The sequence below is a fragment of the Trachypithecus francoisi genome, unplaced genomic scaffold (assembly GCF_009764315.1).
Source record: "Trachypithecus francoisi isolate TF-2019V2 unplaced genomic scaffold, Tfra_2.0 Lachesis_group11, whole genome shotgun sequence".
Lineage (NCBI taxonomy): Eukaryota > Metazoa > Chordata > Mammalia > Primates > Cercopithecidae > Trachypithecus > Trachypithecus francoisi.
The window spans coordinates 64,271,107-64,296,853 of record NW_022681456.1 but is presented as its reverse complement, the minus strand read 5'-3'; the positions used below and the strand labels follow the sequence as shown (position 1 = coordinate 64,296,853).

Sequence of the window (25,747 nt, the reverse complement as noted above, 5' to 3'; positions counted from 1 at the left end):
ATTCTGTTTAAAATGCAGCTTCCAAGGAACCATTTCCAAGCAACTCGAGTTTAACCTGTGTACCACCTCTGTCCTGCATGTTGAGGGGTCTGACACTGGTCCAATCTTTCCAGTTCCTCCGGAACCAGGACTGAACAAAGCTGACTCTTCCTGGTCTAATGTGCTATATCCAGGTCCCTCTTGGTCTCTAATTAACACCTTTTTCTTGTGATTTATGATATACTTACAGTCATCAATGATTGCAGATCAACACTGTCTCTGATTCTACCTTCATTCCGGGCTTTAGTTGCAAGGTTTCCAAACCAGATGAATGGAACCCAATATTTCAGATGAGGAGACTTGAGGTGGTTGAATAATTTCCTTTCATCTGCTGTCATAAAACCTTTACAAAAAAATAAAAATGGGTAGGTATACAGACTGTTTGACACTAACATGTTACCACATTTCAGCATCTTTATGTAAGCATATAATGAGGGGATATTAAAGAAATATGAAATAAAGGTTCCTGTCTCAAGTAGTTTATACTTGTATTAGAGTTAAGGAATGTGTGTGTGTGAGCACACACACACATACATATACATGCACACCCAAAAGTTATATAAAATCCCTGATAGAGGAGGCCATCAGGAGGTAAGGAGACATTAAATGTGAACTAGAACATTTGGGGAAATTTCTTCTTTAGGTTTTGGTTTAGTCATCTAAAGTTGGGAACCATAATGCTTAGAATTGTTATGATTAAAATAATACAATATGAGAATGTATACAAAGCACGTGGCATAGTGCCGAACACGTAATTCACATGACTTTTCTCCTGATCTCTCCTTTCCAAGTCCTGCTTAATCACGTTCTCCTCTCTGAAGCCTTTCTTGAGTCCTTCTTTCTCTTTCCTGGGGGATCTCTTCCCTTTGAAGTTCCCACATGGTACTCGCTCTTGGCTTGCATCACAGTAATATTACACATAAATGTTTCCCTTACTATGACCCTTTCGAAGGGCAAAGAGTATATTAATCTTCATCGTCCCCATAGCATTTTGCACATACTTTAAAATTGTTTCTTTGTGGCCGGGTGCAGTGGCTCATGCCTGTAATCCCAGCACTTTGGGAGGCCGAGGTGGGTGGATCGCTTGAGGTCGGGAGTTCAACACCAGCCTGGCCAACATGGTGAAACCTTGTCTCTACTAAAAATACAAAAATTAGCCGGGCATGGTGACGCACACCTGTAATCTCAGCTACTGGGGAGGCTCAGGCATGAAAATTGCGTGAACCCGGGAAGCAGAGGTTGCAGTGAGCAGAGGTTGTGGCACTGCACTCCAGCCTGGGTGATAGAGTGGGACTGTCTCCCTGCCCCCCAAAAAAGGGTTTCTTTGTGTGTGTGTGTGTGTGCATGTGTGTATGCGTGCATGTGTGTGTGTGTGTGTGTGTGTGTATAAAATGCAATTTGCTTGGGCTTGCAGTGACCTCTCTGAGCCTCAATTTTCTCATCCGTAAAAGAGAGATAATATTTGCTTCACAGGGATGTTGTAGAATTACCTGAGATGATGAATATGTGTCAAGATGTTATTTAACATAATGCTTAGCACACACTTAGCACCCACAAAGCACTAAGGCATATTATGTGAAACTTTAGTTATCCTCTGCCTCCTCCTCCCCGCCCCAAACACCAAGGGAAGAGGAGATAGAATGACTGAATAATAGAAGAGGAATAAGGTAACAGATTTATTTAATAAACATTTATTGAATGCCTACTATATACCAGGGTTTGTTTGCAACAAGATGCACTTTAAAACTTGCAGTTTACACTTGATCTTTTTTTTTCTTTTTGAGACGGAGTCTCGCTCTGTCGCCCAGGCTGGGGTGCAGTGGCGATCTTGGCTCACTGCAAGCTCTGCCTCCCGTGTTCACGCCATTTTCCTGCCTCAGCCTCCGGAGTAGCTGGGACTACAGGAGCCCGCCACCACACCCAGCTAATTTTTTGTATTTTTAGTAGAGACGGGGTTTCATTGTGTTAGCCAGGATTGTCTTAATCTCCTGACCTGGTGATCCACCCACCTCGGCCTCCCAAAGTCCTGGGATTACAGGCGTGAGCCGCCGCCTGACCGATCTTTTCTTTTTAGAAATTTAGATTGAATAATTCAAATGGCACAAAAATCCCAAAGGGCCAAAGGACTGCTGGTGGTGAAAGTCTCCTTTTCCCAGTCACAAAGTTTCCCTCCCTGGAGGAAATGATGATCCGTTTATTGTGTATCTTTCCAGAGAAATCTCATGGATTTTCATACAGGCCTATTTTTAAAAATACAAAAGATTTTATACTTCATATGTGTCTGCCATTTGCTTCTATTTTTCAGGTATATCTTGAAGATTTAAAAAATTAATATATAGAGAGCAGCAGCACTCCTTTTAATGGCTGCTCTCTATATATTAACATTGTTAATTATATATAATATTTAGCTAGTTCCTTTTTAAATAGATATTTAAGACATTTAAGTTGTTTTTGATTTTTTTGTTACTAAAAATAATGCTGTAATGACTCTCCTGGTATGTACCCCCTTGGCTCTTTAAGTAGCTTTTAAATATTAATTATGATTTAATATAAATATTGTTTTCTGAATTAAAACTTATTTCTAAAACTGATTTTTATTAGATATTAATTTTTGGGTTTTGTTCCCTCAGAAATGCAATCATTTGCTTATGGAATTCTGATACTACATTCAGACGAAAATCAACTTTTGCCCTAATATAACACATTTTTCTATCTTTAACCATCTGTAATCAGTTAACAAATCTGGTTGTCCTCTTTAAGGTAATCCTTTTGCCGGGTGCAGTGGCTCATGCCTATAATCCCAGCACTTTGGGAGGCCCAGGCAGGAGGATTACTTAGGCCAGGAGTTTGTGAACAGCCTGGGCAACATAGCAAGACTTCATCTCTGATAAATAAATAAATAAATAAATAAATAATAAATAAATAAATAAACCTCCCTCCTTACGATACAGGCCAAATTTTATTTAAGAGATAGTGTTACAGTAAAAAAATATATATATATCAAAGGAGGAATGAGGTATGCCCATTTTGAGAGCCATCAATTTATAGAGCTTTGGCGTTATGTAGATCTTTGACGTGACCTAGGCCATTGTTTTTAAGAATAAGATCCAAAGGCCATAGATCTGAATCACTTGTGATATCTATTAAATATGGAGAGGCCTGGACCCGGACCCCGACTACTAAATCAGGCTCAGTAGGGCAGGAGTTCTCAATCCAGGTCTGCACCTTAGAATCTCATAGGGGTACTTTTAGAAAATACCAATGGCAGCCGGGCATGGTGGCTCATGCCTGTATTCCCAGCACTTTGGGAGGCTGAGGTGGGTGGATCACCTGAGGTCAGGAGTTCGACACCAGCCTGACCAACATGGTGAAACCCACTCTCTACTAAAAATACAAAAATTAGCCAGGCATAGTGGCAGGGACCTGTAATCCTAGCTGCTTGGGAGGCTGAGGTAGGAGAATTGCTTGAACCCTGGAGGCGGAGGTTGCAGTGAGCCAAGATTGTGCCATTGTATTCCAGCCTGGGCGACAGAGTGAGACTCCGTCTCAAAAAAACAAAAAACAAAAAACAAAAAACCAATGGCTAGGTCTTATATCATTAGAGATTCTGATTCAATTAATCTAGGATGAGGCCAGGCATCAGCATTCTTTTAAACCTTCCTGGGTGATTTGATAGAATTGGGTCTAGGCAGTTGCATGTTTTCCAAGCTGTGCAGAAAATTCTGACATATAGTGGTGTTTGAAAATCACTGTCCCAGTAACTGAAGGTCCTGTTTATTCAGGATCTGAAATAAGCAAAGTAACAACTGCAAAGCCAATATTTACCAATAGGAGACTAGTTTTAGATAACATTCGGGTTGTTTATACTAGCTTAGAAGGGTTCTCTGCATGTCTGGAGAATGGCACTCTCTCTGGAAGTATAAAATAAAAATGAGCTTGGTAATTCTCTTCTTGTTTCTCACTGCATCTCAGAGTTGTTGCACAATCTAAAAAATCTGTTTTTGCTTTGTAAAGAATTGCAGAGCATGATTAAATCTTTTTTTTTTTTTCTTCAATTTTTTATGGGACAGAGTCTTCCTCTGTCATCCAGACTGGAATGCAGTGGTGTGATCTTTGGCTCACTGCAGCCTCAGCCTCCTGAGCTCAAGCAGTTCTTCCACCTCTGCCTCCTGAGTAGCTGGGTCTACAGGCACACGCCACTATGCCTGGCTAATTTTTGTATTTTTTGTAGAGACTGGGTTTCACCATGTTGCCCAGGTGGGGCTTGAATTTCCTGGGCTCAAGTGATCTGCCTGCCTTGGCCTCCCAAAGTGCTGGGATTACAGCCATGTGCCACTATGCCTGGCCAGTTAAATCTCATTGGATGAAGTTAATAAACTTGATCTGTCTTGGCTTTATGCTTAAAGACTTGCTGTGTAGCCTGTTCTCACATATCCCATATCAATTGTCTAACAGTGATATTCTTGAAACCTAGAATGCAATTTTCAAAAATGATCCCGTTTATATACTGGCTTCATTCTATCATTTGACCAAAGAATAACTTTATCTCTGGTTATTTTTTATTCAGAAGTATGGATCAAATTGTGCTAGCAAGTCCTTTCTTAGCTTCTACGCAGAAGGCAAGAGTGAGGGTTTATTTGGTGCAAACACTAAAGCAAGAGATTGAAAGAGGACAAGTAGAGCAAGAAGAGCTGGTGATTTTGTTTTTAGCACAACTTTTTTGAGTATTTTGCTAGGTGCTGTGAAAGATGAATGACAATCACTGAGACATTAATGTATCCTCTAAGAATATATAAGCAGAATAATTTTCATTATTCCTTGCAGGGTCACACATCGTATTTATCCAAAGTGTGAAAGGAAAATATCTTGGGTCCCCAAAATCACTAAGCTAAAGGGAAAAGTCAAGTTGGGAACTGCTTACGACCTGCCTCCCATTCTATTAAAGTCATTGCTCCACTCACTGAGATAAATGCATGTCTGATTGCCTCCTTTGGAGAGGCTAATCAGAAACTCAGAAGAATGCAACCATTTGTCTTTTATCTACCTATGACCTGGAAGCCCCCTCCCCACTTTGAGTTGTCCCCTGCTTTTCCAGACTGAACCAATGTTTATCTCACATACGTTGATCGATGTCTCATGTCTTCCTATGATGTATGAAACCAAACTGTTCTGACTACTTTGGGCCATGTCATCAGGACCACCTGAGGCTGTGTCATGGGTACACATCCTCAACCTTGGCAAAATAAACTTTCTAAATTCACCGAGACCTGTCTCAGATTTTGGGGTTCACAAAAGTAACACCTTTGGAAATCAAAGTTCGTCAACTGAAAGAAAATCTCTAGATTGTTGGTCAAGTCCATTCCAAAAGTATTTGTTATGAAATGGAATGTCACCCTTATCAGGACTTCAAGCCATTTTAAGCAGAGACCAATTTTTTTTTTCAGAATATGATCATTATTGCCATTGCTGAGGCTATGCTAATGATAGTTACTGATCTGCTACAGTTCGGCAACACTCTCAGTGGGCTTGTCCTCCCACCACTTGGTTCCCTGCACGTGTCTGTCTCCATGCCATGCTCTCCTCAAGCCCCATCACACCCCTGGCATCGCTATTTTATCCTGCCATTGCCTCTGCCTACAGTTTCTCTTGCTATCGCTTTTCCTTCTGGCTGGCTCAGCTCTGCTCAGCAATTTTCTTATTGTTTATCCCCAAAACCCTCCTTCGTCTTTCTAATCAGAGTAAAATCTATCTCTCAATATAGATACATGTTTGCATTTACTCTCTGTTGAGTTGTGGTTTGATGGAGCAGGATCTGCTACTTTAAGACAAAATGTTATTGCCCTCAAGCCAAAGGATTAATTACATCCATTGATAGACAAAATTCCAGTCATCATAAATTCTGCCTGCTGTACAGTTGGTCTATTTTTCCTTGATTGAAGTTGAGGCAGCTGTCTTTTGCCTTTCAAGCAGAGTATTCAAACGAGGCTCTATTAGCAGAGGAACTAAAAGCTCTGCATCTCAAAACTTGAAGGCAGAATGGGTTTGATGCCAGTTCTTTCTGAAAGAGAAAGTTGTGCATTCAGCATCTGAGCCCTTCTCCAAGGGATGACACTTTTTCAGGAAGAGTGCAACGTGCCTGGCTTGTTTTTATCTCTGTGTTTTCCACATGAATGGAATGAAGCCACCAACTTCAGTTACAGCTGTCCTTTCCATTCAATGGAAGAGGTTTAGAAATCCCTGTCAATTGGGAAAATCAAGGGGGGAGCAAAATGAGATTGAGAGAGGAATGAAATCACATTGCAACAACATCATGCAGGGCAGGATGCCAACCAGATTTTTTGTTTGTTTGTTTACCATGAACCACAGTAAGATATATGTTGTTCACGAAACAGTTATTGGCCCTGCCGCATGCGCATGATGTGCTTTCTGCTCTGCTATTCTATTCTATTCTATTCTATTCTTCTCCATTCCATTCCACTAAAAATGCTGGTTACAAGCCATTAACCTGATTTAAGAATCCCATAATGAGTTACAAACCATAGCTGGAAAAGTCTGAAGTAGGATACAGTGGAGTAAAATCAGTTTCTGGGAGTAGCAGTAAGGAACAGAGACAGACACTCCTCTATTATATTGATATGAGCAAATCTCTAGTTACCCATATCCTTGTCCCTGAATTAGTATCCCATCTGGTAATTCACTGCCTTCTCCATAATCACACACAAGAAATAACATACAAAGAAATCAGTGCTTTTAAATCCTCATCTGCATAGTGGCCCAGAATTTTATTTGCCCTGGGTAGAATAGATCTGAGACAATTTGTAGATGAAATTGGAGGAATTAATTGATGTGTTCTAGTGCAGCTGTTCCTAAACTCTGCTATACATTACAATGGTCTGGGGAGTTTTGAAAAATCCTGATGCCCAGGTTGCTCTACATACCTAATGAATCCTAATATCTGAGAATGCGAGTCAGGCATCCGAATTTTTAAAAGATCACCAGAGATTCCAACATGCAGCAAAGTTTAGGTTGAACAACTGCCCTCATGTTGATCATTTCGGCATTCTCAGTCTGGGTCAAACATCTGCAGTGCTTCTAGGGAGCCTGTTTAAAATGTCAATTTCTAGGTCCTAAGCCCTAGATCTGATTGCCTAGGTTGCCTAGGAACCTGCAGTTTAGAGAAGCGCCTTTGCTAATTCCGTGAATGTGGTCTGCAACCATACTTTGAGAAACACTGAGTGGATAACCTTTATTTAACTCCTAAAATAGAAATGTGGGGAAACCTTCAAACTCTGACCCACTGAGACTATCCATGCTATTAATCCAAGAAGGGCTAGTTCTGCATGCACCTTCTCTCATGTGCAGAGCAAGTACACATAGGTGATTCAAGTTTCACTCACAAGATGACATTCTGTCTGTTCCGACCTCGTCATGTGAGAGACTACAGGGGGGTGACTTACTCAGCCTCCAAAAGTTTAGCCAACAGAGGAAAAACTGGCACAGCTGTGAATACCACGGTTCCCTTGGCTCTCACTCTTGTAACACAAGGCAGTGGAGAATAGAGACCAAGGAGCCCCAGAGCTGTGTAATGCATCAGGGGAAAAAAAACCAAAAAACAAAACAAAAACAACAACAACAACAACAAAAAACAGCCCACCCAGGGCAGAAATGTTATACCAGATTCAATTAATTTTGTGAATGTTACATAATATGTTATACAAAAGTCATTTTAGTTTACTTAGTGAGAGAAGAGAAGATCACAGATTAAATGATCTATCTGTGCCAGAAACGCAAATGTGGTTCTAACAGTATTAATTCCATGTTAGAGAAAAGCTTGCTTGTTTGAATAATATTATTGTTTTCCTTGAGTTTGTAGATTAGTCCCCAAAAACAGCCTCAAGAAAACAGAACCTTCAACAGAGATAAAATAAAATATGCTGGCTGGGCTCGGTGGCTCATGCCTATAATCCCAGCACTTTGAGAGGCTGAGGTGGGGGGATCACTTGAGGCAGGAGTTCGAGACCAGCCTGGCCAACATGGTGAAACCCTGTCTCTACTAAAAATACAAAAATTAGCTGGGTGTAGTGGCGTGTGCCTGTAATCCCAGCTACTTGGGCAGCTGAGGCAGGAGAAGCACTTGAACTGGGGAGGCAGAGGTTGCAGTGAGGCAAGACTGCAACACTACGCTCTAGCCTGGGCAACACAGCAAGATTCTGTCGAAAGAAAGAAGGAAGGAAGGAAGGAAGAAAGAAAGAAAGAAAGAAAGAAAGAAGAAGGAAGGAAGGAAGGAAGGAAGGAAAAAGGAAGAAAGGAAGGAAAGAAAGAAAGCAGGGAGGGAGGGAGGAAGGAAGGAAGGAAGGAGAGAGAGAAAGGAAAGAAGAAAGAAAAAGAAAATACATTGACCAACAGCTCTGGGAATGGGCTGACTAGCCTGTAAGAATAGCTGATGGCACCTGCAGAATGTCACAAAACTTTCACCAAGAAAGCAATGATTAACTGCCTAGCTGACTGAAACTGCTTACATTTCACAAGACTGTTTTGATCTTCATTTCTCTTAATTTCCCTTAAAAACTCTTTACCTAGAGGCACAATTCTGAAAGGTGGCCTTTCAACCCTAGTTCACTGCCTTCCCCTGGTTACTGACTTCTCTAATAAAGCTAACATTCCTTTTACCAAAGTTCTTGAGTTGTTTGGCTTTTAAGCAGTAAGTGACCCAGACCTGAGTTCCAGTTATAGGGCTAGCCTTATAGCCAGAGCATCTGAAGTTAGAACTTTTATCTCAACATCCATTGACAACTGGTAGCTTGCTTGGTTATATTAATGTCTGTTAACCATAAGTGTCAGCAACAATTCCAATGGAGTCTCATCAGGCTCCCTGTAGTCAGAGAAGACAGTCAAGAAACTTTACATTAAGATTCCAGGGCAGGCCAGGTGTGGTGGCTCATGCCAGAAATCCCAGCCCTTTGGGAGGCCTGGTGGGAGGATTGCTTGAGGCCAGGAGTTCAAGACCAGCATAGGCAACTTAGTGAGACTCCATATCAAAAAAAAAGGATTAAAATAAATAAAAAATAAATTGGTCAGGCACAGTGGTGCACATCTGTAGTCCTAGTTGCTCAAAAGGCTGAGGCAGGAGGATGGCTTGAGCCCAGAAGTTTGAGGTTACTGTAAGTTATGACCGTGCTACTGCACTCCAGCTTGGGCAACTGAGTGAGAACCTGTCTCCAAAAAAAAAAAAAAAAAGAAGACTCCAAGGCTTTAAGAAAATTAAAGGGTGTTTTTTCCTCAGAGGCTACTGTCTTATAACTACTTTTATGAGCTACTAAATACAGACAGAAACTATTTATTTTAGAGAGAGAGAATTGCAATGCAGAGATGTAAAGTTTAACTGCAAATACATTTGTACTTGTTTATGACAATGATTAAGATAAGATTTGAAGTAAATTTTATTAATCCTTGAGGATGGGGACCATATTTGTTCTGCTTATAAGGGTATTCCCAGTGCCTAGCACAGTGCCTGGCATATAGTGTACACACAATAAACCTTTGTTGCATGAGCAAAGGCGTAATAGATCTAGCATCAGCTTGGTAATGTTTCTTTAAGAGGAATGTATATAATTTCCTATTACGTATCATTGTGCTTCTGGTAAGTAATTTTGAAGATGACTACTTTCCTCTCCTGATGCTTGTAAATACTAGATAAGATGTTTTGATTCAGTATGAGACCATACTATATGCACACAACTAAGGTCATCACTTGACTCAGCCAAGATCTGGAATTGTGCATCTGACTTGACTTGGAATGAGTGACATCTCCCAGGGCAGGTGATTGGAATGACTGGAATTTTCCAGAGCAGATTTGTAGCCAATAGGCAAAAGTAGCAGAGGCTGTTGCAGTATCTCTGATAAATAATTGATCACAGACCAGTTCAGGGACTTTTCAGCATAATAGACATTATTCTGAATTCTACTGTTGTATTTTTATTTTCATATAAGCAGAAATAAAAACTTTTTTATTTTTAATTTGAGAAATTTAACCTGTAGCATCAAATTCTATATATTTCCCCAGCAGCATGCATTTTGGTCTTTTTATTTTTCAGAATAATGTAACTTGACTGTCCAACTTAAAAGCAAGGAAAGTTCAAGGATGAGCAGGTATGTGACCTAGCTCGTCCAGCTCCAGCCAAGGAATTGCCAGATGCTTCAGAAGGAGGTGCTGGTCCTCACTCTTGGCCCTCTCGATTATTTCCTTCTGTCCAGCACTGAATCTGTGTAGGCAAAAACCCTCGCAGAAGAAAGAGAAGCTGGAGGGAAACCGATTGCCTCAAAGCCCACTGCTTCCCAGAGTGCAAGCCAGGGACCACCAGCCTCAGAGTCTCCAGGAGTTTGCTCAACACACGGATTCCTGAAGCCCATTCCAGACCTACTGAGTCAGAATCTCTGGGAGTGGTATCGTGGGATCCAAATTTTTAGCAATATTGATTTTAACAATATCTAATGCACCCTGAAGTGTGAGAACATGTACTTTCTCTTACAGGTGATTTTATGTAGAGAATTCAACTGACAAGAAGGTCCTTCATGGCCTTAACCTTGTCTCCACCCCTTTGGGGCCCTCAGTGCTTTGCTTACCAGTCCTCTCTGCCCTCAGGCAGGAGCAGGTGCCCTGGCTTTGGACTCAGGGGATCTGCCAAACATTTTCCGCCATCCCTGAACTTCCTGTTCTTCCCAGAAACCTTGGCACAGGCAAAGGACAGTCAGAGAGTGGCGGAGGCATATGCCCAGTTGGAAGAACTTGGAAGTGGACCCCATGTGCAGACTCTGAGTCAGCCCTCTCTGCTGGGGACAGCAGGAAGTTCAGTGAGTCAGCACTGCCGGTGACAGGGGGCGCCGGCCTGGGGCAGCCAGTAAGACAGGCCTCTGAGGCGTCTCTCCTGGCTTGGAGGATAGTGGCTTGGAACATTTGCCCTGCCGCCTAACACACAATGCATGCGTATAGTATATCAGTATATCTCATACTGAATCAAAACATCCAGTATTTACAAGCATCAGGAGAGGAAAGTAGTTATCTTCAAAATTACCAGAAGCACAATATATTCTTGTGGGGACTAGCTGTACCTACTACCCCTTCTCTGCCTTTTGAGAACATGCTTAGGAATTAATGAACGCAACTGGGACCTTCTCACTGAGATAATCAGTGATTGTGTCACAAGACCCTTGGAAAGGCTTTCACCTCGTCAGAGCTCCTCTGTCAGTTCTCTTCTCCCTTCATCCACTTCAGACAGACCAACCAAAAAGTTCAAGTCAGAACTATGCTTGTTACATCCAAGCAGGTGGAATTCAAATCCCTTATACAGTAGCCTCCCTCCCACCAGACTGCTTCCTCAAAGCTCTTCTTTGTAATTCAGGAACCTCACGCTGAAACCTTCAATCCATCCTTTCTTAATTGCTGCTGCTTTATTATCGTTGAGTTGGTGGTTGCCAAAGCCTTTTGCCCCAGGAGTGAGAAAAAGGGTTTAAAAAATAAACATCCCACAAAAGATGCAATACTTCTCAAACTTTGGGGTACTAAAACCAACACAGGGGCATGTTTCACTGCAGATTCCTAGGCTGTATATCCAAAGGTTCTATTAGGTTCTATAATAATTCAGAGGCCCTGACATGGGTAGGACCCAGGAATATACATTTTAAATACATAAACTCAAGTTATTCAAGATGTAGCAGGCCTGTGGGTCTGTGGTTCACTCCTAGAGACTAGTTTAAATGTGCATCCAGAAGTGAAGGACTCATTTTGAGATTCCCTTGGCAGAAACATTGGTAGCTGAAGAGGTAGAAGTATTTCAGTATTCCACATGCCTTGGAAAGGGAAAGTCAGAGTGCAAGTACGTGGCAGACATCTGTACAAGTTTGAGAGGGAGTGGGCCTTGGTATTCTGAAAAATACACTCAAAGGAAATGAAATCACGTCATTTTCCTATTTGCCTCCCTATATCTACTTGCCCCTCAGACCTGAGCACAGCTCAGTCCTCTGAGCTCATGTCTGACCAGAGGCCCCAGAGACCTCTCCATTGCCAGCCAACCTGGCTTCTTCCCGATGTGCTTTTAATATGAAGGTGACACTAAGAAGATGAGATTTGTTTTGAGGATTGGACCCGGCATCTGATTCCCGTCAGAATGCATTCTCTTCATTTCAAGGATGCGTCAGAACTGGAGAAATATCACCTCTGTTCATCCAGGTAAACTTTAGCTCAGCAACTTGGAATAGGTTATACATTTCTTGTTTGTTTTTAGGTCTTTCTTAGAGGTGGTAATTCTTAATCTATTTGTTCCTGGAGACATTAAGGTAAGATAAAATTGAGTTGTCTAGTAGTATTTTTAACTAGGTCATTCTGAAACAGTATTCTACTTTCATATTTGGAGGAAGGATGGCAATTAATTTTTTTAAAAGTTCCTACTGATTTTATATTATCATATACCTGTGCATGTGCCAGGCCTTCAGACCCTCCCCCTGAATGCCCCTTAACCAGCTCCTGGCACCCATTACTTTCTCACATCTCACTCTGCATCTCTAACAACGTCACCTACACCCCTTCTTCCTTATTTCCACCTTGACATTCACAACCTCTTGATCAAAATAGATCAAAAAGACCTGGGATATTATATTAATAACAAGTCTTCTAAAGTGGCTAGAGTGCTATGTTGTGCTGTTGTTTGAGATATAATTTCATTACAATGGCAAGAAATCATGCAGCACTTACTGTGTGCCAGGAATGCTCTAAACATTTTGCAAATATGAACTTTTTAAATCCTCATAACAAGCCTATGGGGTATATGAGGTAGGTGCTATTATAAGTTACTTTAAGTCCATTTTATGGATTAGGAAACTGAGGAACAGAATGGTTAATTAACTCAAAGTCATGCAGCTAGTAAGCTGTGAGATAAGGTTTCAAACCCTTACTCCGTGTTCTTAATCATTGTGAAAGAATGGGTCATTCTTGTCATACCCAACTAAAACAGAGTCAATAAGCCACTAGGAAAAAGCAGTTTTTGGCCAGGCATCACACCTGTAATCCCAGCACTTTGGGAGGCTGAGGTGGGTGGATCACAAGGTCAAGAGATTGAGACCATTCTGCCAACATGGTGAAACCCATCTCTACTAAAATACAAAAACTTAGCCCGGCGTGGTGGTGCGCACCTGTAGTCCCAGCTGCTTGGGAGGCTGAGGCAGGGGAATTGCTTGAACCCAGGAGGCAGAGATTGCAGTGAGCCAAGATTGCGCCACTTCACTCCAGCCTGGCCATGGAGCAAGACTCTGTCTCAAAAAAAAAAAAAAAAAAAAAAAAAAAGGCAGCCGAGACACAAAGTAATTCTCTGCAGGCCTGGTTGCTGAAACTGCCTGCTATTACCGGAAACCAATTTTATAGTTGCTGAAATGATCTGCTGCAACTTGAAGACTAATTTTACCCACCTCCATCACTCACCAGTCAAAACTTGCCAGCTCCCCAGAAACTTACTAGTGCCAATGAACTTTCTCAAAGAGCAATATGTAACATTTCTGTCTTTTTATAAAACCTCCAAACTTCTCTTTGTATTTTGGACATACTGAATACCATCTGGTCTGTGTGTATGCCTCAAACTGGAGTTTTTTCTTCTCAAATAAAATGTGAAATGTAGACATTCATCTCTACAGTTTTATTTTGACTTCAGTAGTCACTATCTATATTAGCCATTTAAGAAGGCAAAACAAAAACAACAACAAAAAAAGCCAACAAAAACTCCAAAACAAACAAAAACTATTATCCGAAAATATCTATTTTCCGGGACATTTCAGAAAAGGAGACTAAATACTGCAAACTAATGTGAGACTGGACTCAATGTAAAGGCAGAATCACCTCACGGTTCTTATCCATATGTGCCAAGAATTATCCATTTAATCCTCGCCCTATCGAAGGCTGACTTAACAGCTTCTTTGCTAAATATTTACACACCAAAGAGAATCATCCTTCAACAATTTACATCTCCTTTGAGGCACAAGAGACAAGAGGTCCACACTAAAACAGCTTTTGACTATCACCTCTCAGTGTCTGTCTAGATGAAACTGACATTGCCGGTTCCTACCAGAATCTATTAGAAAGTATTAACTTAGGAGTTTGGAGCCTAAATTTTAATTCTGGCCTTCCACTGATCAGCTATGTAATTCAGCGCAGGTTGTAACCTTTCTGAATCTATTTTCTACCTTTTTCATGTTTTCTTGAGGTCCAAACGAAATAGCTATAAAGGAGAAAAAACCGTATAGTGCTAGAAAACTGTAAGTTAATATGACAGATTATTTTTATTTTTTTATTTTTTGGGACTGATGGGGACCTTGTCGCCCAGGGTGAAATACAATGGCACGATCTCGACTCATTGCAACCTCCACTTCCCAGGTTCAAGCGATTCTCCTGCCTCAGCCTACTGAGTAGCTGGAATTACAGGCGTGAGCCAGCACGCCCAGCTAATTATTGTATTTTTAGTAGAGACGGGGTTTCACCATGTTGGCCAGGCTCATCTGGAACTCCTGACCTCAGGTGATTCACCCGCCTGGGCCTCCCAAAGAGCTCCCCCAGCCAGATTGTTTAAATAAATATAATTATTATTATGTTTACCTTAAGGCAACGTTGCTATCTGCCACTTTCTCTCCCCTACCTCTGAAGTAAACCTGAGGGCAGGAATCATGTCTTATTCATCTTGGTCTCTTAGTTTGCTTCTGGCACATAGTAGGTAATCAATAAATGTTTCTTTTTCTTTTTTCTTTTCTTTCCTTTTCTTTCTTTCTCTCTCTCTTTTTTTTTTTTTTTTTTTTTTTTTTTTTTTTTTTTTTTTTTGAGGCAGGGTCTGACTCTGTGGCCCAGGCTGGAGTGCAGTGCTGCAATCTCGGGTCACTGCAACCTCTGCCTCCGCCTCCTGGGTTCAAGTGATTCTCATCCTTGAACCCAGCCTGGGAGGCTACTCAGCCTCCCCAGTAGCTGGGATTACAGGCACATGCCACCACGGCCGGCTAATTTTTTCTATTTTTAGTAGAGATGGGGTTTCGCCATGTTGGCCAGGTTGGTCTCAAACTCCTGACCTCAGGTGATCCACCCACCTTGACCTTCCAAAGTGCTGGGATTACAGGCGTGAGCCACTGTGCCAGACCACTAAATGTTTCTTGAGTGAATAAACAAACATAAGGAATTTTCAAAGGAACTCTGGAGGTCCTATCTTAGCTGAGAAAAGCTTATGGAAGGAAAAGCCATTCGTAGTACCTGCTTCAACCACGTGGTCCATTGTGGGAAACCGTTTGTACACAGCAGTGCTCACCGAGCGAAAGATGAGCAGGGAGGTGAGATTGACGTAACGCATCAGCGTCCTTCTAAGCAGGCGCCCATGCTCGTCGCTTCCATGAACACTGCTGGAGATGAGGAACATTAGCCTGTCTGGCCAGGGCAAATTCACAAACTGGTTCCACCATCGGTTCACTACCAGAGTAACATAAAACCCTGTAGAATAACAGGAAATTATAAAGCAGTTTCTTACAGCAGACACGTTGGTGACACTGATGCTTTTAGCTGAATTTTAGCCTTTTTAGAGGTTGGAGGACAAAAATATGTTATTATCCATATCTTCTGATTTTGCCTTCCAGAAAAAAATGTCATTTGTGCCTGGCAATGCTTAAGCACCCTGTAAGTGGGTATTAGATCTCAAATATTGACTGCAAAAATGGAGAGTTAGTGAAGAGAAAGCTTAAATGTCCAATAGCAGATTATTTCCTCAAACTTGTTTGGTGTTAATTTAGCAAAAGCAGCCGTGAAGGCAAACCTTATGGATGATTCTGGTTCTATTGCAAGCGGTGGCTTTTCAGGCATGCTTCTCAGCTTGGAAACACTCCCATGCAGAGTCATCGGTGTCATCCTAACGGAGACAGCTGTGTGGCTGCAATCTGCGTGTGACCTATACTTACCAAGCACAAAGGTTACTGGAATTTGTTCAGCATATCTGTCACAGTAAATTGATAATTTTTCAAAGTAACGTTTTTGGGCTCCTGTAAGTAACAATCTGGAGCAAAAATAAAATGCACAGCCCTTTATGATATTATACTTCTGCACCTGCTTTGCAAGTGACATTAAGTGCAAACAATTAAGCACAAATAATCTGTTTTATTTTTGAAGGAGCAATAATTTTTTCCTTTTTTCTTAAGCTGATATGTCTCGAAAGCTTTTTAACTGCTTAATGTTTCAAGTGCTAACATTTTGTAAACATGATTGGCTATTAAATGGTGGGATTAATTAATCATTTTATTCTAAAAACTTTATATTTTAAAAGTTTTATATGATTGATTCATTGGATTTAGAGCAAGGTATGTTACAAAATAGGTCAGTTTTCAGTTATTCATCAGGAATACCTTAAGAAGAGTGTATTATTGATTAAATATGAATTAGCATTATTAAGTAATTGTTAAATAATAACACTGAATTTGACACCTTGATCTTTCCCCTGAATATGCTACTTAGCACATTCTTGATTATCATGTGTTATACTTCAAGGGATTTTATTATACCTGTTCATTTTAAAGCCCAGAATTGTTTGGAGTCTAAAACAAATTTAACAATGAAAAACGAAAACTTTCATTATTAAATTGAGTCACTCTCCCAAAATTTATATTATAGATCTAACCCATCCTCCCCAAACCCCATTTTCTGGTATCGTTAAATATAAGTGCACTTAATGAGACCATTATTGATATTTACATTATAGGGAAGAGATTCAGAGTCTGAAGAAATGTTTTAAGTCGAACTAATAATAATGATCAAAACCCAGGAAGGAAAGCCAAACAGATGAATTCGAATAAATCGACGAGTGTAGCTGCTTCAAAGGAAGAAGGAACTCAAGGAAAGATCCATTACAACAAGCATCAAAGGCTCATTTGGGTCAGCAGAACTTTGATAAAGGAAGCAAAGGGATAATAAGATAATAGTAAGCAACTAATTAGATTGCAGATAGAAAGCTGTTGGGAGCTGGTCCTGACAAAGAAGGTGTGTGGGGTACAAGGTGAGTTTGGAGTTCCTGCCCCAGCTTTGGAAGAGGTGTTAGAATTACTGAAGTCAGGGAAAGCTGACAGGAGAGGTACCAGATTGTTGCAGAGGTCTATCAGGGTTATGCTGATGACAAATTACAGCCAGAATGGTTTCTGATGTTCAAATAGACATAGTCAAAGAGGATTTAAATGTGGAAAGCATAGACCTTTTTTAAGGTCAGACAAAGCCAGATTTTAATCCCAAGTCTGACACTTATGAATTTGGACTTTGAGCATATTTTAAAATCTCTCTGAGTCTCAGTTTTCTCATCTGTAAGTGGGGATAAAAATATCCATATATGGGGTATTGTAAAGATTAAATAATATATATATATACATATATATATAACCACTTAACAAATTGCCTCATACTTAGTTAATAATGGAATGGTTGGTATCAGTAGCTGGCCAAAGAAAAAATATTTGGCTAATAGATGTAGAAATTTTAATAGCTAGAAAGTATTTCAGAAATTTTGTCAAATTCCTCCAAAAATAGAAAGAAATGTAATCACATTAATGAATCTGGTTCCTCCTTATAACTTTTGTTAGGAATAATTATTTACTTATAATAGAGCTAATAAAGACTCAGAGAATGAAACTACATCCATTTTTTTCTACAGATATGTTTGACCTTCTTGACAAACTCATCCTACAGTCCTTGGTATACCTTTGATTAAGATAGAAGGATCTATTTTAATAAGGTATTACAATTAAACTTTAAAAATTTAAGGATGACTTGAACTGATAATTTTTGTTACAAATGTAAGCACTCTGCTTTAGAAGAAATATATGTATAAAATTTTATGGGGTATAAGTATGATATTGGAACAAAAGTTGAGGCCCCAAGGAACATTTCTAGCTACACTACAACTGTACTAAGGGCTATTCTGTTCTATTCTTAGCAGCAGTAGCAGCAATAAACTCACATTAGTAAAAATGAACTAATGAGATAATTATCACGAAACACCATTGTGTCTTCTACCATTTCATATTCTGAAGGCTTAGGTGATACACACCTAAATTGCCAGAATAATATCATATTATATGACATGTTTGAAAAAAAATTATTAGAGGTTGTTAACAAGACTTTCCCTCTAAAAATATTTTGTCAAAATATATACCAATGCACACACTTGCTTGGAAGGGTTGTTTTGACATATGGAAAAATAGCTCTACCTATTTTACTTTTAATAATTATCAGTCAACTAAATTAATATCCCTCTTTTCCAAAGGAGATTCTGTTGCTACAAGGAAGAATGTGAGAGCAATGAAACAATTTGTTTATCTGTATGCAGAAGAAAAATAACAAACTATGTACATAGAAAAAATGGAAATACAGCCTCAAAAACCTTTAGCTTTCCTGTTTTAAGTTTTAGCTTCTTCCAGAGAAGAAATTTATGCATTCGATGTTAATTAAAAAAGCTTTAAAATCTCGTAAGTTTTTCCTTTTACCATACTGATGAAATTTTATTAAGTCTATAATTTTTCATCATAAAAGTGTTTCTTGGACTTGATATTGCTCAAATTTCCTGTCAATCTGACAGGCATATGTTGTAATGTTATAAAGAATAAGCACCTCCTTTTGTGAACATAACATGCCCTCAACTCAGAAAATAGAAAGAAAATAAATTAGTCTACAGGCCTTTGCTTTAGTTGAGGTACTGTTAAGTGTAGCAGGCATCATCCTGGATAAGATATTTTCATTCCAGGCAAAAAGAAGGAAAGCTTTTGCCTGACATACACCAATCATGAACATGTTGATTATATAGGTAGTTGCTACAAGCTGTCAAATCATCAACTATGAATGACAAGTCGACAGAAGCACAAATAATTATTGTCTGTGGACTTTGCCCATTCAAAAATCTTCACATAGTAAGGATCTAAGGGTAATCCTCCCATTTTATGCCTATTGCAACAGTCTTGAGGCACAACTGGGGCTGGAATGAAGGCCACTTGAATCTTACAGTGAGGGTCTATTTTGCATCCTAACAATGGTTAGTGGTGGATTAAAATCTGTCCTGAGGGGAAGAAGACAAAAGAGAGGCTCATGCAAAAAAGGAGTTACATAACGCAAAGTCAGTGGCGATCAAAAGGTTCAGATTTTTGAGACTGTATTCTTATACAATATCTGATGGCCATTTAAAGAGACATGCAAAGAAAAGTACCTGTACACCAAACTTATTGCTGTATAAAGAACAGCAAAAACAATAAATTCCCTGTACAGTAGTTTGTAGATGCTGCCTCTCCACTTGAAGAGTAACCTATGAAATCCAAAAAAAGTTGCATTTGCTACTTTACTGGAGTAAGTGACAGTCATCTTGGATAGTTTTTTCTAGAAGAGCAAGAAGACAAAACACAAGTAAAAAGCAATGTTTAAAACAGGGCATAAATCTGTATGTCTGTGTATCAAGGAAATTCAAGCCAACAACTAGTCAGCCATATCTCTTTTTTGTCTTTTTTAGTTTCTATAATTTGGAACTTTCAGATAACCATTATCTCAGTTTAGCAGAAAGCAGGAGGAAAGGAGTCTCTGGGAAGAGTAATATTAGACATCCTAAACTTGCCTTAACTGTTAAATATTATTTTTAGATTATATAGCCATTGGTCAATATATATTTGAATGAACAAATGCGACAAACAAGGCCCTCATGGGAATTTAATTGATGGGGCACTTTTGGTGGGTTTGGTTGCATGTAGATGTCTCTCTAGTGGAGGTCCAAGTACATCGTTAGCACTCATTGCATTTCAAAAGGTAGCCAAAAAGTTGGGGCATAATGATGAATAAGAATGGTGCACTTTCCTCATGAAAGGTTGTATATAAACGCTTAGGGATGGTTCACATTCTCTTTTGAACTGAACAAAATGAGGTCATTATTTACCACTCTTTCTATGAGTCCATTTCATGAATGTGGTTAGGATGAGCACTGGGCCCCAAAGCCTTGTTTTCAGTGAGTTCTTTGGAATTCCACCACTTTTCACCAATACATTAAATATTCAGGTTTTGAAACAGACAACGCAAAGCTAAATCCTGCTCAATTTCTGGCCAAGATAGAACATATGCAAATAAAATTAGATTTATTTAAAATCTTACTTTTCTCAAAAGGATCTATGAGGAGAGTCTTATAGAGCTACTTAGACTGAAATCATGAAGCTTTTAGGTAGAATTGTACTAGACACAAAAAATAAATTCTGTAGCAGATTTCTTTTGTAAAGTAACCTACACCACACATTTTATCATAAACAAGAAAATTTTCTATCTTTACTCATTGTTGGAAAAACAATTCAACTCTGATTTGCCTGTTTTCCCTAAGGAAATGAAACTCTGGAGCTACATTTACAGCATTTTCTAAAATCACAAACTTAGCTTTCAACATTACGGATTTTAATAAAGAAGGCAGGGCCTTTTGGCATAAGTAAGTGGCATTACAAAAGGATGGGACTCATGCCACAAAACCGGTTTTATTTTTCCATCTTTACCTTGTCTATTTGTCTAGTGCGAATACAGCCAAAATTGGGAGAGGAGCATAATAAATTAAGCCCATTTCATAATGTGTTCTCATGGATTCCCAGTAATTTTAAATAACAGTCCTTAAATAACTTTCCTTTCTTTCATTTAGTAGTTCACTCTTTTTAAGCTCTGCCAGGAAAATGAAAATCACAGCAAGTAGAGGTCAGAATTAAAATGCATAGGTTTACTCTGGGCACTAACCTATTTATTTGGTTTGGAGTCTCCGACAGGAAAGAGAATCTTCAAATTTTGGGCTCCCCCTGAAGAGGCGCCTTCAGGTCGGTGCTGCACGCCCGGTGTCACCCTTTGCTCGTGCACAGTCAGATTTTCTTTCTGTTCTCTGGCCACTGAGAGGACCCAGAGTGTGACAAGTACAGGGGTTAAATGTTTTTCTACTTGTGGAGGCCTGTTTATGCCAATTTACCCACTGATGACAGTTATAGCTGGGAACAAACAGAAGCGACAGCTGCTGATGCTGCTTTTTTCTAAGCTATAATTATAACTCCACCTGCCGCCCCAAGTACCCCTTTGAATGAGAAGTCGGTAGTGACATGAAGGATGTTGGGCCGTTTGTCTGTTAGATTCATTTTGACTCCACCCTGGGATCAAGGAAGAAAGGTTCATTTGGCCCTAAAGAGTTCAAAAAAGAGGCCCCAACAGCTCCCCCCCGCAAAAAAAAGACAGTCTTTTTGTGCTTGAAATGAAGATTAAATTCTTAAAGCTGGGCTGGGACTCGTAGGCTCACACCTGTAATCCTAGCACTTTGGGAGGCCGAGGCAGGCAGATCACCTGAGGTCAGGAGTTCGAGATCAGCCTGGCCAATATGGTGAAACCCCATCGCTACTAAAAATACAAAAATTAGCTGGGCCTGGTAGTGGGCTCCTGTAATCCCACCTGCTCGGGAGGTTAAGGCTGGAGAATCACTGGAACCCAGGAGGTGGAGGCTGCAGCGATCTGAGATCACACCACTGCACTCTAGCCTGGGCAGAGAGAAGGAGACTCTGCCTCAAAAAGCAAACGAAAAAATTCTTATGAAGCCAAAACTGGAGCAGACAAGAATATAAACAGGATTTTTGCCCACTTGAGAGGTATTGAAAATGTTCTTCAATTAAAAGCAACAATTATGTGTTAGTGTGTGTGGTGTGTGTTTGTGTGTTAGAAGAGCACATAGAGAATCATGATATATTGATGGCTTAGTGTAGTGGGAAATAATAACACATGGATTCATCACATTTTTTTTTTTTTTTTTTTTTGAGATGGAGTCTCGCTTTGTCTCCCAGGCTGGAGTGCAGTGGCATGATCTCAGCTCACTGCAACCTCGCCTCCCTGGTTCAAGAGATTTTCCTGCCTCAGCCTCCCGAGTAGCTGGGATTACAGGTGCACACCATCACACCTGGCTAAGTTTATATATATATATATATTTTTTTTTTTTTTGTAGTTAGCTATTTAATGAGGTTCTTAAGAAATTTAGAACACCAATTTGTGAGGATAAATTCCATTCGTCAGGGCAAAAACAGATCGCAGGTAGCCCTGGAGCTGAGGAACAGCTTTGATTTTTGGTAGAATTTGTGAGTCCACAGCTTTCTGATCAATCTTGCGCTGCTCTGTAATCTCGTATTTCTCTTTCTCCGTGTGGAAGATCTCACCTTCCTGGTGTTTGGGCTTCCGCAACTTCTTCTTCTTGAAGTAAGCATCAGTAAGATGTTTTGGGATTTTGACATTGCTGATATCGATTTTGGTTGAGGTGGCAATGACAAATTTCTGGTGTGTTCTTCGTAGAGGAACTCGATTGAGGACCAGAGGTCCAGTCACAAGTAACAAGCCACTAGCCAGCTGCTTCAAGAAAACCACCCTCTTGCCCTGTGGCGTCCAGTGAGGATGATCAGAATGGTCCCGGGGGTAATGCTGGCTGGCAGTTTTCTCACGTGCTGACTGAAGGGTTTTTTGCTGTGGCTCAACAGCTTTCGAGGCACATCTTCAGTAGGATAATATCTAGGCATTTTGCGAAGTTTGACCACCCGGGTACCGCCGTTCTTGTCACCACCAACTGGTTTTGTAAGAGTTGTAAGAACCTTCTCCTTCTTTTTCTTTTCAACCTTGGATTTAGCGGCTGAGTACTTCCTCTTGTACATGGCCTTCCTGGAATACATGGCAGATCGGGAATACCTGCCAATTCCTCTGACAAGGACAGGGTTGCGGCTGCAATGGGGCTTCCCCTTCTTGGGCTTCTTAGCCTTGAGGTTACCCTTTTTCACCTTGCCACCAGCATCAGCCTTCTTGGCTTCGGGTTTCTTCTCTTTAGTATCTGGCTTCTCAACTTTTTCACCCGCCATCTTGCAAGATGGGAAAGAGAACTAAGATTTCCAGTTTTTATATTTTTGTTGAGATGGGGTTTTACCATGTTGGACAGGCTGGTCTCGAACTCCTGACCTCAAGTGATCCGCCTGCCTCGGCGTCCCAAAGTGCTGGGATTACAGGCGTGAGCCAACGCACCTGGCCAGATTCATCACATTTGTTATCCTTCCATGGTCAGCTAGGAAATTTTTTCTTTTTCTTTTTTTGAGACGGAGCTTTGCTCTTGTTGCCCAGGCTGGAGTACAATGGTGCCGATCACGGTGCACTGCAACCTCCCCCTCCCGGGTTCAAGCGATTCTCCTGCCTCAGCCTCCTGAGTAGCTGGAATTACAGGCATGCGCCACCATGCCCAGCTAATTTTGTACTTTTACTAGAGACAGGGTTTGTCCATGTTGGTCAGGCTGGTCTTGAACCCCCGGTCTCAGGTGACATGTGTGCCTCGGCCTCCCAAAGTGCTGGGATAACAGGCTTGAGCCACCACACCCTGTCCATATTTATTTTCTTCCTTCCTTCCCTCCTTCCTTCCTTTTTTTTTTTTTTTGAGACAGAGTCTCACTCTGTCACTTAGGCCAGAGTGCAGTGGCGCAATCTTGGCTCACTGCAACCTCTGCCTCCTGGGTTCATGCGATTCTCTTGCCTTAGCCTCCCAAGTAGCTGGGACTACAGGCGTGTGCCACCACACCCAGCTAATTTTTGTATTTTTGGTACAGAGGGGGTTTCACCATATTGGTCAGGCTGGTCTTGAACTCCTGAGCTTGTGATCCGCCCTGCTCGACCTCCCAAAGTGCTGGGATTACAGGCGTGAGTCATTGCGCCCAGCCCCATATTTTCTTTCTTAAAAGAGAGAATTCACCAGCATTCTTTAAGTAATAAAATAAATAATTTCAGGGCCAATTCCTGGGACTTTTCCAACCTTCTAAAGTAACTTGTGCACTCTTGCATCTTAACTTAAAGAAAATGTATTTTTGTGGAGAAAGATATAGAAAAAAATGCTTATTGTAAAATTAAGGTTACATATAATTAAATTTTTCTAAAACATTACATTTTATATGCATTTGGCTGGATTCTTTATCAAATTCTAGGTACCTTAGATTAGAGCAAAGCCAGGGTTGTAGGTATCTTTTTAATTTCTTGCTCCCATCCCTGTTCATAGTTCCAGTATGGAGCCCTGTGAATAATGAATATTTAGTATGTATTTGCTGTTTGATTACCCCTTACCTTCACTATTATAATTCTGTTGGTGACTTGAGGGAATTTGTGAACATTTAAAAAGCATATATACAATGTTGCACATCTTATGTTGTGTTGCCATAAAAAGTGGTCTGATAGATCTGATGTTATATTTATAAAGGTTTGCAAGACAAATCAATGTTACTGAATCTCAGCAAATCTAAACCCAAATGCTTATGAAATAGGAACATTGGAGGTATTTTTGTAAAATTCTAACTCTTGCATCTCCTATTGGATGTGTGGTGGCCCTGACAGCTGGCATATTCCCAGCACCCATAGTCATGGGTAGGGGATCTGCCTCTGTGGAGCACTGTACGCACTGTTGGTTGGTTTCATTTCTAAACAGCGATAATTATGTTCCTCTCTCCCATTGGGTTGTTTTGAGGAATGACTAATTAATGGTTGGAGATAGCATTCTAAATGCAAATTAGTCAATAATGATCAGATTGAGTGAACAAACTCCCATTGTTGAGCTCTGAATCTAGTGGTTATTTCTAACAGGTACTGAAAGAGGCCTTGTCGAAATAGCTTGGCTTAGAGGAGAGAAACCACTAAAGCTTATTTCAAAATATCCAACAAACACCGGATTGCAAAGTTTAAGGCTCATATCACTTTTTAAAGAGAATTTTAATGTTTCTTCATAGAAATATTTTTTCCAGATTCTAAAAGTAAACTATGATTATTAAAAAATAAAAAGGAAAACAACATATAAAGAAGAAAGTGGCACTCTATCCTGCCACACTAGAGGGGTGGTATCATTTGGCATAAAGTTAATCTTGCTAGACTTTTGTGGAAAATACTTTAACCCTATAATTAATAGCAAACCATATGATAGACCCTTAGGCAATTTCAGGGCTCTATGAAATAACTATAGCAACCATATTTTCCCTTGACAGTAAACATCAAGTTATGTGATTTTGAGCACTCTGATTTTCAACAGTCCAGAGAAGCACATTTGTCTTTGATTCCAGTAAACCTCCAGTGACAGGACAATTCATAGAAAAAAACAAGGGATCATTTCCACTTGGAATCCTGATATTCACCCATAGATGTCAAAATAAATCTCTTTGTTCCTTAAGGAAACAGGAAATAGTAACAACAAGTTTACACAGCCAATACCACCTTCTACTTGAGAATCAGCTATTTAAAAAGCCCCACATTCATTTTAAACTGATTTGGCATGTCTCCACTGACATGAGAAATCTCTTGTCAAATTTCTTCTGAGTGGTTAGTTGAACGTAAATCGTGTATAGATAACACATGTATTCAAATATTAACCAAAGACCAGACGTTGTATTTTGGAGGATTTGATTCTGAACCTAAGACTTTCGGACATTATTAAGTGGGCAATCAATCAATGTTTTTGATGGGAAAAGGGTTTGAAAAAATCCATGTGGCAGCAAGGTGAGTCTCTGGGAAGAGTGTGTGATGAATTGGAGTAAGTAGGGACTATAGAAGGGGAATCAATTTGAAGGTTATTTTGGTTGTTCTGGGATAAACTGGAATGGTGGGTGGGTGAATGGAATGCAGAGG

At 40.2% G+C, this 25,747-nt stretch overlaps 1 protein-coding gene and 1 pseudogene across 7 annotated transcripts in view; both read right to left on the bottom strand.

Moving 5' to 3' along the window:
* BEST3 (bestrophin 3) overlaps window positions 1-21,000 on the bottom strand; it is a 56,038-nt gene extending 35,038 nt beyond the window's left edge. For 2 of the 6 annotated variants that reach the window (XM_033221300.1, XM_033221299.1), the window contains exons 1-4: window positions 19,287-19,447; window positions 16,009-16,103; window positions 15,314-15,547; window positions 228-382 (exon numbers count right to left, since the gene is read on the bottom strand). In XM_033221300.1, the coding sequence (XP_033077191.1) occupies window positions 228-382; window positions 15,314-15,547; window positions 16,009-16,103; window positions 19,287-19,438 (636 nt within the window). In that variant the 5' untranslated portion in view covers window positions 19,439-19,447. Of the gene's footprint in view, window positions 1-227; window positions 383-4,321; window positions 6,098-10,662; window positions 10,874-15,313; window positions 15,548-16,008; window positions 16,104-19,286; window positions 19,448-20,830 lie in introns of those variants that run through there. The other 4 variants (XM_033221296.1, XM_033221294.1, XM_033221298.1 and 1 more) reach the window with 4 other exon arrangements.
* A 1,049-nt stretch (window positions 21,001-22,049) lies between these two features.
* On the bottom strand, window positions 22,050-22,987 carry LOC117089758 (annotated as a pseudogene). Its single transcript, XR_004439737.1, has one exon. The product of XR_004439737.1 is annotated as a 60S ribosomal protein L6-like (transcript).
* Window positions 22,988-25,747: the final 2,760 nt, after the last annotated feature.